Raw genomic sequence first — 13265 nt, forward strand, 5'->3', positions numbered from 1 at the left:
CTCTGTGCGCTTTCCCAGCTCTGTGCAGATAGCTAACACAGTGGACCCCGAGAGAACCGCCAATGACCACAGACTCTAGTAAGGTATGAAGACACGTTGGCCAGGTTTATTGCTCAAACGAAGCATAGTGATAGTTCCCTATAGACTGTACAGGGCACACTACGAATTTATGCTCCCTGGCAATGAACTCAGCTCAGTCAGTGGCGGGACTTTCCACTGCCCGCTAGGCCGGACAAAGACACCACCCCTGGATGCATTCTTATACATAGGTACAAACAAGTTACACAGCGCTCTTGACGTATTGAGGTGCAACCCCTTTACGTAACTATGCACCACCCTTCTACGTAGTGAGGTGCCACCTCTCACCTTGTTGGTTCAAACAAAACAACTCTATCCATCATACTAGCCTTTTGCCCCTCTCCTTGTTATCTATGTGGATGGTATAAGAATGTTCTTGTACCATTTGTATACAGTTCTGGTATCCAAGACACCTTTAGATATGTTTGTGCAACAGCATAATGTTTATGCAACCTCAGCCTTTTCCTTGCCAGCTTCTGTGAGCAGTGCCTGCCTTTTGGCTCGCAGCTTAACTTTGCTTTATGTTAGCAAAGTCTTGACCCTTACTTTAGCTCATGCCTTAGGTCTCATACTGGGCCTCTGATACCAAGGGTTTATGTTTCAGGGCCTCATCTTACTACACTCAGCTTTGCCCAATTCACTGTGTGACTTTGAGAAAGTCTTGTCATCCCTCTGTGCCTGAATGTACTCCTCTATACAATAGGGATGGTGATATTGGCCCGTGCCCTACCTCACAGGTAAGTGAAAGCACCTCAGGGGCAAGTATTAGCATTTATTTATTATGATTACATAGAGAGGGACAGGGTGACCCAGAATAAGCTTGCTCACTTCGTGCCCTCACATCCACAACGATGTCCTTCAAGTTGCTACTTAGAACTTGACAGCTATGCAGCTCACTGCCGATCCCTGCCCTTCCTAGAGTCCCCATTAATCGGCTCTCCAGGTGGCCCCTAGGGGAACAGTCTGACAGCCCACGTGGCCTGTACCTGACCCTCCTGGGTCTCAGCTGCTTAGCTCCCTGGCTGCTTCTCTTCCTCCGACAGGGAGCGGCTCCTGGCTGATCTGTAAGAGCAGGGAGCCGACAGCACACATGGCCAGTCCCTGCTCCTCCTAATGTCCTGGCTGTTCACCTTCTCTGCTGCTTTTCTACCGCCCTCATCACCAGTCTCTGTGTCTGTCTCTGGCTATTTCAAGCTGTCTATGGTAAGATTCTTGTGTCTAGCCGCCTCTAGACAAAGGGACAGAAATGGCGGGCTGCACATTGCTCTCTGGCCATAGTAAAATGCTTCTGTTACCAGCACACGGGATGGGAGAAAATGCAAACTTTATCTCGGGGCTTTGGGGAGCCAGCCCGCCCCCTGCCGGTGATTTCGGAGTGCGTGGGCTCTGCCAGCTCCAGTGCCCTGTAGCTCTTTCCTGTGTGGCTACTGGAGCCCGCTCCGCAGCTCAGGCTGCCAGCAAATCCCGAAGTGAGGCTAGCGAGAGGGGGTGAGTCGGTCCGTGTTTGGTTAACAAATTCCCTGCAAAACAGCCCCCGAGCCCCCCAGAGCTGTGCTGATGTCACATCCGCTGCCCAGGTCTCAGCCCCTCTGCCAGCAGCGAGGGCTCCGCTCTTTTCTTGGGTCAAAACTTTTGCGGTGGGTTGGTTGCGGGCGGAGGGAAGGGGGCGAGGGGAAGGGGGGGGGGGGCTGGAGGCGCTTCAGCACCACGGCCAGCGCCTTCCTCGCTTGCCTTCCCTGGGCTGGCGCTCCCCTCCCTCTCCGCTCGAAGGATGCCTGCGGAATGATTGTCCCTCGGGCGGCTGCGGCTTCCAGTCGGCTCCGGCGGGCGGGCAGAAAGTGCAACTGACTAGCCTGGGCTCTGCAGCGAGAGCGGGGTGAATGAATGAAGAGTGAAAAAAGCGGAGCACACCTTGGATCAGAATGCAGGCGGCCTCCAACATCCTCAACCTGCTGCTGCTGGCTTTGCTCGCTGGGCTCGATCCTTCCAAGGTAGGAGACGGTGTATTGTGGTTTGCGTGAGACCATCTGAAAGCTGTCCTCCTATGCCCAAGGCTCCTTCTCCCCCCCCCCCCTTCCTCCCGCTCCTGGCAGATGTCAAGTTCACCTATCCCAGTAATGCCACCTCAAGGTAAATAAATAAATAAAAATAAATGTTTTATGGAGCAGGCAATGCGGATCTCTCGGGGTTTGGCTTTCGGCGTGGAAAGGCTTTTGCGTGTCCTTTTGTTGTCCGATCAGCAACACTGGATAGTAACGGGAAGGATATTTTGTTGTCAACATTCATTGAGATGTCTGGTGCCATTGTTTAAGAAAGAGATGCCCCCCCAGGCCCCGCTCCTTTTCTCTATGTGTATGCTGGAAATTGGTCAATAATTCTAACAACGCAGACGTGCTGCAGTTTGTGTCCAAAACATTTGGGATGCTCCTACAATTGAAACCTCGAATAGAAAAGATTAATTGTCTCTGATCGCTGATATTCCGATTCCCGCCTCCCCCTCCGGAGTTTACTTTATCAGACAAAAATAAAAGAAGCTGGTGATAGAAGCGTTAAAACGCTAAGACTAGGATGGAAACAACGGTTATCTGTTGAACTCTGGAAACTGTCCAGCTCTGGCTGAAATTAACACTAGACTACCCAGCACAAGTCAAGGAGATATTTATAGTGACCAATGAATATACATCAGCCATTATGAAACGTTTAGCATTAGCATCAACACTGGCATCAGTGTTGTAAGAAATGAATATATATATAGAGAGAGAGACTGAAAACTGAAGTGTCACGGGGAAAAAAAGGCTTAGGGTTTTTTCCCCTTGAGTACAATAGCCACGCTCTAGACTGCAGCAAAGTTTCATTATTTTCAAGTGCATTCAGGTATCAAAAATATCAGCTCTGAAACTGAATTATGAATACTTAAAAGTAAGCAATATCTTACATTATACAACCTGTCTTGTGTAGGGAATTTAAAAATCCTTTAATAATTTATTGAAAATCAGCCTTGTCCAATACCATTTAATAGCACTGATAACTGAAAACCACTAGACCACTGTATTTTGTGCAGTATAAACTTAGAACTTGTCTCATCTGTCTCAGTATTTATGTTATGCAATCTTTGGATTCCTTGTAGGCTATATACGAAGGTAATGAGTACTTTTGTTGAGTATATCAGTCCATTACCACAAGTAGTATACATTGTGTTGTCATCACTTATACAGTATGTATGTGAATGTCATTTTAATGATGCCTTTTTAATACTAAACCACTGTGTGAAACAGTTTCAGCACTAGTAAACAGGTAGATGTCAAAATTGATCACATAAAAAACAATGGGTTTCAGAGTAACAGCCGTGTTAGTCTGTATCCGTAAAAAGAAAAGGAGTACTTGTGGCACCTGAGAGACTAACAAATTTATTTGAGCATAAGCTTTCGCGAGCTACAGCTCACTTCATCAAATACAGTAAACAATGTCCATCTTGAAAAATACACTGAGATAAAACTTTAAAACCATTTCAATGGAAATCTAATTTACATCTGTAGAAATAATTTTTGAGGATTTTTAAAAATAGCAAATCTAAGTGAAATTTACCTTACAAAACCCATAAGTAAGCTCAAGTAATTGTTAACACTGAAGTGTTTAGTAGCTATTATTGTAATCTATAAAGAGAGATTCACCAAGCAAATACATGAGAGTTGTACATATGTATGAGCAGCAGCATGTGCTTGTTTTATATTAGTGAAATTCCATACATACATTTTATGTTAATGAAATCCCATACTTACATTTTGTTTTATCTGTTTTTCTGTACATGCGAGAGGCAACAATCTAGCCACAGTCACACCTAGTCAACTCTTTTAATGTCAAAAGGAGCCAGTGCCTGAGAGCAACTGTGGGCAGAATTTATATCAATTTGTCTATCTCCACAATAGTAAAACCCCTACTATAGGAACTGAAGTGAAGCTGGCATACTTCTTTCTGCCCCACATCAGGTGTCAGTGATGTCCCCCATATACATGATGGCATAAACTCTCCATCAACCATGTCTATACTCATTTAGAACAGAAAAGACGTAATGATCCACTTTAAAGATATGCATATATTAACTTTTCAAACTTTGCTTCTAGCCCTTTTGGTACTGCATTATACTATGCAGAGGGCATAAAAATAGCCTTTTATTCTACACACTGTGTGACATTTTACGGGATATTAAAATGTTCATTGCAGGCTATTTTAATTTTGTAAAGGGGTCATGGACTGAAAAGCAAAAAAGTCCTTAGGATAATATAAAAATAAAAGGCCCTAGTCAAACTTTGCTATTTAACAGAACTGAGCTGGCTTTTCATAGATCTAAACACCAAAGGCATACACTTCTCTCAATGATTTTTTTTGCCAGATTAAGCATATAAAGTGTATTGAATATAGCAAATTATACATCTAATTATTCACATTTTAAGACTTTAAATAATAGCTTTCAAATTTCTGTGACAAATTATGTATATGCAAAACTCCTCTAGTTGTCTTTATTTTTATTGCCTTTTAATGTCTTTATTTTAGTTATTGACTGACTTCAGTAAATAAGTACAAATAATGACTGAAAGCACATAGGAAATAGCAGTAGTACAAATATATTCATTTATTTATTTATTTAAGAAGAAATGAAGCAATAATATTCTGCCCTTCAGATTGGATAGCATATTTGCCATTTGAAATTAGTTGGGGGGACTAAGGGGATGTTATGCCTTTTTTTGAAAAAGAATTATTTGTGATAACTTCGCTCAGCTTTTATGCTTATCCATTTTAGTGAGAGCTAATTCTATATGAGTATATATATATATATATACTTATGAATATTTATACACCCGCTGCACATGCACATTACCTTAATAAATCATATTAAAAGTTTTGGAATAGATGACATAATATATTTTTACTAATGTGCTAGATATTGTGATAGATTTACTGTGTAGACAGTAATAAATATATCCAATAAGTTATTTAAAAAAACCCAAATAAATAAATAGTAATAATAATACCTACAGCTTATATAGCACTTTTTGTCACTAGACCTCAGAGCACTTTACAAAGGCGGTCAGTATCATTTTTCCCATTTTACAGATTTCACAGAAATCAAAACGTTCCCCAACAGAGAGGCCACTATTGACTCTTAGAGGATCATATGATATTTGTACTCTTATTGTGACAAGCATTCTGTGTTAGAACTTATTAGGCTATCTTCCAATCATAAAGCGTTTACGTGTCGCCATCTCTTGGTAAGATATGTAACCAGAAAAAGTGTATAGTTTAGTCTTTAATTTCTGAAATGCTAAAGTGTTTATATAAACTGAGTTCATTTATTTTCCACATTGACACATTTTTAGTATTTTTGTTAAACTTGACAGAATATTGACTGTGCATGGAAACTCTTCTTTAAGTAAATGGAAAGCAGTTCACCACCAATTGATTTTACAAGTTTTTAATGCTGCTGACAGACCATCAATTTTAGTTCAAGAAAATGATTAAAATGTCTTGTCTCTTAATTAGACTATAATTATAATATCTACTTATATGGAAAATACAAAAAAAATCATTGTTCATAATAATGTACTTCAGTAAAGTTTTATTTCCATCAGAGTGGCTGGATAGTTAGCAAGAAGTCTAGTTTTAATCAAAAGGTTTCAATTAGAAATATGAAAGCTTCCCTCGGTATTTCACTCAGATCCAATATCTTGAGAGAAAGAACTATTAAATATTTGGAAATTCCTAAGAATTGCTGCTAGATGGCATCTCTGTGCTGCTTTTCTAAAAGCGTGGTGTATTGTAATGATCTTGATAGTATATAAAGTGGCCTTCTGTTAAAAGGACCATTTTAGGCAGGCCATCATTTAATCACTATACCAAATAATCATGATAGTATAACAGAAGTAAGCATTTCAAAGCTATTCAGTGCTCACCTCTGAAGAAAATAAGCAGAGAATGTTTAAAGGACTGTCTTCATTCTAGCCAGAAATATTTAGTTTTAATTTTGAAATCCTAGAACTTAAATAGGCCTTAAAAATGTGCATGCATCATTCAAACACAAATTTTACATGTACATTATTTCTCTAAGTCCCGTAATTGCTTTATGTTCCACATTTGATTGGTTTTGATTTCTTGAAATTTGCCGAAAAAAAGTTTCAGAAGAAGACAGACTAATGAAATCAGAACAGGACCAAATGTATAGCATAGTCAGGAAAAAAGTGTAAATTATATATATGGCTTTTATTAACATGATTTTGGAAAAGCTGAAGAACAAAAACAGATCTAAAATTCGTTGGTTACTGCAGAATGTATACTATATCTCTGTATTTTCATCTTAAAATTGTTTGTACTTGTAGATTTTCAAAATCCATAAAGTTGTTCAGAAACTGTAATAGTCTTCATACTGTTTGCCCAAATAGCAACTAAAAACTTTTTTCCCAGAGAGTTAAAGGAAAAAAGGAGTTATATCAAGTATGCTTCATTAGTGTTACAAGTTAATTCATTCCCTTTATGAAATTCCATATCAGTAATATCATACATGTGCCAAAATACATTATTTTTATTGAAAGTAATGACTCCATAGTTCTATGATCCATTGCTATGTACATGTCAAATCTCATTAGCCACTATGTAATTAATTTAGCCTATTTTTTCTACTATCTGTGGTTAGTTAATATGAAAATCTGGCATTAACCATCAAGCCTACATATGACATTGGGAGACATGAAAGTTCTAAAACATTCATTTCTGAGTCTTGTCAACTACCACCTGGTGTCTGATCCCCTATTTCTGAGCAAGATAATTTAGAATCCAGGGAAGAACTGTCTTCAATTACATGTAACTTTGTCCCCATCCTTGATCCTCCCATACTTGGGTTCAGAGTAGGATATAACACAGGGATGACGTTAGCCACTAGCAGCTGTTCTATTTCTATTTATAAACAGGGTCCAAATACCACTGGTTCTCTCAGCAATAAACAATACGATTGGTCATCAGACAGTAATTTTTTGCCTTAGAGACCTGGAAAGAGTGAATGGAATTGAATAAAGTTGGTTCATATATTTCCTCTCAATCCAGCCCCGAAGGGCACCACTTCCACATTGGCTGTGAAGTTACACAAGGATTCTTTTTCATTTTATTCTAATACTATTGGAAGAGATTGTGACAAAACAAGTGACACACAGAGTTGCCAATTCTTGTGATATTATCAAAAATGTCATAATTTTAGGTGTATATATGGGAGGAGGTGTTAAGCTGCTGCTATCAGAAGAAAACAAAAACCATGTATTTTTAAGCACTAACTAAAAATGGCCACTGTTTCCCATTATTCTTAACAAGACTGGAGCCACAGGTTGCCAAGATGGCTACTGTTGCAGGTGGAAGTTGGATGGTTATTGACTCCCAATGTTTTTAGTACAAAGACAGTTTCACACTCTCTAGATGAATGCAGACTTAGCTACAGCTACAGTTGTCAATACACTGAAATCTCCCAGGTTGACAGTTATAATGACCTACATTAAGAAATGAACCTGGAGGCACTGAATAACCTACAGCTGATTCAGAACACAGCAGCCTCACTATAACATAGCGAGACACAAATACATCAATACAGAGCTCTGGGTTCTAATAGAATCCCCTCCAAAACATTATTATTAATTAACGAATGCCCAAGTGAGACAATAAAGATGAAAAAGTTCAAATATAAAATATAAGGAATGGAGATAAAACAGATGCATAAGTCAAAACAAAAAAAATGTAAAAATGTCTAAAAGGCTTAGGAAGGTATCACACACATTTTAGCCATTCAGTAGCCTCGGGATCAGCAGTGCGGGGACTGGAAAGTCCTCCTGATAGTCCAACATGAGATGAGCTGCCATTCACTAGATGTGCCGCATTCTCCACTCCACCACAACTACACAGAGGGCAGTTCCTGAGTCCCAGTTGCAGTCATTTGTACACCTCACCACCCTGCATTTGAAAATGTTCAGCTTGCATCAGAGCTAGCATGGCAGGTCATAGCCAGGCAGTCTCTCATCAGGCTGAGTAATGAGGAGGAAGTTTCTTACAGAGGGAGCAGCTCATTCCCATTTTGCTTGCCACAATGTGGCAAGATCTGATAGCCACTTGGTCTTTGCTAGTCTCATAGTTCCCGTTATTATTTTCATCATTTGATTCAGTTGTACATCAACTAGCTTTGTCTGGGAAGAGTTTAACCACACAGGAGTAGCAGAGAGCTAGCAGGAAGCTGCAAAATGTTTGTGCATTAGGTTCCCAAGTTGATCCTGCAAGCTTGATTAGGAGGCCATTTCTGGTCTTAATCTTCTGAGCTACCTAGGTGAGGTGGTCCTTGTAGGTAAGTGTGTGAGCTAAAGTAACTCCTAGATAGAGTTTTGAGTCATGTGCCAGCTCTTCTTCATCCAAGAAAATGTTGAGCTCTTGTAGCTGAGATGGAAGCATGACAACATAGTCTTTGACTCACAGGACTTAAGTCTCTTAAGTAATAGCCACTAATGGTGGCTTCAGTTGTCCTCAATCTTTTTGAAGACTCTGTCTCTTGAAACGAGGCAGATGTTATCTGTCTATGTGAATTACCTTGAAATTGTCAGAGGCAGATCATTCATAAATATGTTCAACAATGTTGGAGCAAGAACATATCCCTGGGTATCATGTGGACATGGATGGTCATGCCCAATCGTTGGAGCAGTAGTCTGGCCTCCGGTCAGAGCAGGAGTCAGGCATGGTGGTTAGAGCAGGAATCATTAGCCAGGATTCAGAGTTCAGGGTCACAGCTGGAGTCAGATGCCAAGTGTCAGAGCCAAGGCTCACACCTAGAGTCAGGAGCTGGAGCCTATGCTCAGAATCAGAGTCAGAGACCAGAGCCAAGGGTCAGAGCTGAAATCAAAGGTCAGGAATTAGAGCTGAGAGTCAGAACCAGGTTACCTAGAGTGAAACAAACCAGGGGAAGGGCTGGATCCAAGGCAGCAGCAGGGCTGGAACAAGGAGCAGGTCTGGGAACCAGCAGGCAGAGGAGCTATTGCAGCCATGGGCAAACACTTTGAGCAGCTAATGAACTGCTGCTACCACTGGTCTTAAGAGCTGATCTAATGACTTTTCCAACCAGACACTGTAGCCACTCAGACAGCCCCCTGCGGGTCAGTTGTGCTCATTAGGGTTGCCCAGAGACTGGCTATGCTGCAGGTCCTTCTTCCAGACTGGCTCTGCTACCAGACTCTGATTCCTGACCCTGAGATCCCAGTGAATGCCAAATTAAATTCAAAGTCCTAGCCTTCATCTGTACAGCCCCCAATAGGCTGGGACTCTCAAAGACTTTCAGAAAGATGACAATCTATCATGATACCTTTAATCTCAGAGGCATTGGATATTTTAACAAGTGAGGATGAACCTCACAGGAGTAGATTCATGACTTTTTTTGGTGTCTGGACCTTGAGTATGGCAGTCTCTACCACAAGGAATTAGAAAGACAACATTCAGGAGCAAACATAAACCTCATCTCTTGATAATAGCTTTCCCACAATAACAACTGACAATAGTTATTGTAATTTATAGACATGATGATGTAGGTTTTTGAACTAGGCATGCTGCCGCACCCTGTGGATTGAAGCGATTTCCATTATATAGAGAGTTTACAGTTTGGTTCAATTGCTCTCAGCACTCCCACTGTACAAATTCTTTCAGTACCCCTCAACTCCAACATAAAAAAACCCCTCAATATTCTCTCTGGAAGGGAGAAGAATACCAAAGGAGAAAACTGAAAATCTCATAGACCTTGCTTAATTTTTGTAAGACATTCACTTACCATGACAATGAACATGGCATATGCACCTAGAGACAGAGAGAATCTTTTAATGGCATATGTCAGTCAAATGTGTTTCTAAAATCATGATCTGGGGAGAGGGATGTATGTAAAAGTTCAACATGCTATCTAATTAGAGTGGAGTTCTGAGTCCCACAGCTAATAAAAAACTGAGAAATAAACAGTAATTATGCATACTATAATTTAAAGAATAATATTGTTTTAAATGCTGTTGAGGTAGAAACATATATAGTAAGCCTACAAAATATTTTAACAGATTTAAAGAACTTGGAAATTAGGACCAAAGAACTTTGAGGTCACCTACAATGTAAAGGTGATAATCTGTCCTATGTCTCACAAACAGACTTGGCTGATATTCATGCACCGCAGTGCACCTGCAAAGCAGAGCAGATGTGCCTCATTTCACCATGTGATATTCATGCTTTTCTTTTTAGAAGAATATCTTTCAGAAGTGCAAAAATTCCAAATATGGTCATAGCCACAATCCAAGTATGTCTATCACTACTGTTACTCAGTCTGGCTCATTCAAAGACTATTTTTTCATAGGTAAATAAGCTGGTTATTAGTTGAAAGGAACTTCCCAGTAGCTCCTGTAGTGCACATCACTGGTCTTCAGGGGCTTAGACTTGGCCATGTGGGCTTTGATTAATACCTCTAAACAAAAAACAAACAAACATCATGTAAATTTAGTAATCATGATATCCATGCTGGATATGGGAATGAAGTTCTTTTACCATTGCTGCCTATAGAAGGCATGCCCCCGCCAGCTACACACAGCCTAATTCTTACTGATAGCCTCTCCAAAACCTAAGAGGCATTAAGGGTCCTTTGTTAAAGGAGAAAGAGCTTTCTCTTCCTTCTTGTCTCCTTCCAGTGTAAAACCCATCTACTCACCCATGTGCTTGAATGGAGCGACAGGTGGTATAGCATTTTTTCTTCTGTATCAGAAAGTTGATATTGTGGTTGGTTGATTTATATTTATCTACGTTTTCAGGACAATTCTTGTAGGAAAATTTTGTAGAACAATAAGCTATTAAACTGGGGCGAGGCAGTCTTTGTCATCCAATTTCATAACTGAGAGATCAGGGATTTTGCTATCCCAGGGTAGTGAAACCTACTGGTAGAAACTGCTGGGGGTTGGCCTGGGCTAGTTCTAGGCCAGAATGTTTGCTGGGCTTGTGGTCTAGTCCTGTGGGACAGTCCAAAATTGATCCTCAGACCAGCCAGAAGGAGTTTGTTTGTTGATTCAGTCAGGAGAAAGATGCAGGTGCAATCATTTTGCAAGTATGTTTATTCTTGTTTGTTTTCCTCCCTTGGTTATTTTTGTTTTGTTCATGTTCAGTAACAGTTGCAGCCTATGGGCTTTTATCTCCAATCAGATTGTGAGCATCCTTTACAATGTTGCAGACTGAAGTCTTATATTTATTCACTGCACAGGTACAGCATAGGAAATGGCCTTACAAGCTTCTCCACCCTGCCTCGCTCACCTTGGGGATCACTTGCAGAAGTGAGAAAATAGTTCCGTTTCAACTGTCCAAGCTGTGTGCATCTTTGGCCTGGCTGCACAGCCAGCCAGCAAAGGTGTCAAATTAGTGTCAATGGAGGTGACAGTTTTTTGTGATATGGAAACTTTTTCACTGGGAACTGGACTGAGACATCCAAACTCATTTTATGTAAGTCACTAAACAGTCACAAGATGTTAACTTACAATCATTATCAGAACTAGGCTGGATTTGAACTGCCAGCCTAGAAGTAAAAGGTTTTATATCTCATTGCCCAGTTGCCTCTGTGTCTTTGTGCTTTTTATTTAGAGGACAGATATTCTAGAACACATCAATTCCAACAAAATAAAGTTATTTACAAAATGTCTATTGGCATTTTATAAAGGATTTTATTGAGTGTGAATCTACAGGATGAAAAAAATCCTTTAATATTTTGGCCCTTTCCGAGTCTCTCTCTCATGGAGTATCCATGCAATCATTCACAACAGCTTTATATAGCCCAAAATGTAATACTTCTTGTTTCTTCATTCCACTTGGAAATGATTATGATCAAGAAGAAAGTCATCAAATGGATTCCTTGACATTTATTCAAATGAATCCCTATAAATCTGATTATAGCTTTAATCTCCAATGTAGTATTACTTCCCTTGAAAACATTTTTCAGTTGGGACAACCAGGATTTAGGTACATTCTACAGACAAAGGGGCCACACTTGTCCCTCTGATTTCAGGGAGTGATGCAAGTATTTGCACCTTTCTGCAGCTGTGGAGTAAACTGTACTGGGGCAGTTGGGTGAAGGAGGATCCGCAGTAAAGGCATGTTGCAGAACTCCTTTATAAATTGTCAGTGGCAATTTTGGGAATGTGTTTGTTCTTATGTAGCTGATGTGCTCTGGGATAGCTTTCTGATTGATATACTTTGCCATATGTATGCATGGTTGTTGGTTTCTATTTAATTAATTAATTAGAAGCACCCAGATTAAGGTCTCAGAGTAACAGCTGTGTTAGTCTGTCTTTGCAAAAAGAAAAGGAGTACTTGTGGCACCTTAGAAACTAACCAATTTATTTGAGCATGAGTTTCGTGAGCTACAGCTCACTTCATCGGATGCATACCGTGGCGGTATGCATCCGATGAAGTGAGCTGTAGCTCACGAAAGCTCATGCTCAAATAAATTGGTTAGTCTCTAAGGTGCCACAAGTACTCCAGATTAAGGTCCTGATTCAAGATAGCACTTATACATACTATAATCCATCCCTGCCTAAAATAGTATGTAAGCACATAATTAATTTTTAAGCATGGACTTCAGTGGGACTTGAGCACATGTTTAAGTGCTGTACTGAATAAGGATGATATCTAGAATTAGGGCATAAGGGTCTGATGATTCAGCAATATTTTATCACATAAATAGTTGTTAATTATTTACGGGAGCAGACCCATTGTACTTATTATAGAATGTAGTTGTTTTCAATTGTTGTTTGTATTTATTTTATTTATTGCCTTTGGGGTGGTGTTATTCCTTTATATAAATAAGAAAAGTAACTTATTTAGTGTCCAAATAAATATTTATTCCTACATCATTTGAATATGGGTTATTTCTATTTCAGTTTCCAAATACTCTTCTGCAGGATATTCCTTATTTTTCTGCCCTTTGTTATAGTCACACCAGTGCTGTGGTGTGCAGGTGAACTAACATTCTCAGCACACAATTTATTTCTGTATTTTTTCAAAATATTGGATTTGATGTTAAAATCAGTGGAGAACAGAGCAGCTGAAAACTTACAATGCTTTAACAATGTAATATATCATTTTTGAAACATGCAACGACTGAGATTTAC

At 39.8% G+C, this 13265-nt stretch overlaps 1 protein-coding gene across 1 annotated transcript in view; it reads left to right on the forward strand.

The window, feature by feature from the left end:
• The first annotated feature begins 1794 nt into the window (after positions 1-1794).
• Positions 1795-13265, forward strand: part of OLFM3 (olfactomedin 3) — a 134391-nt gene continuing 122920 nt past the window's right edge. The window contains exon 1 of the mRNA XM_084636300.1: positions 1795-2069. Coding sequence (XP_084492426.1) covers positions 2001-2069 — 69 coding nt within the window. The 5' untranslated portion in view covers positions 1795-2000. The remainder of the gene's footprint in view (positions 2070-13265) is intronic.

Source organism: Lepidochelys olivacea (assembly GCF_965140295.1).
Source record: "Lepidochelys olivacea isolate rLepOli2 genome assembly, chromosome: 8".
Classification (NCBI taxonomy): domain Eukaryota; kingdom Metazoa; phylum Chordata; order Testudines; family Cheloniidae; genus Lepidochelys; species Lepidochelys olivacea.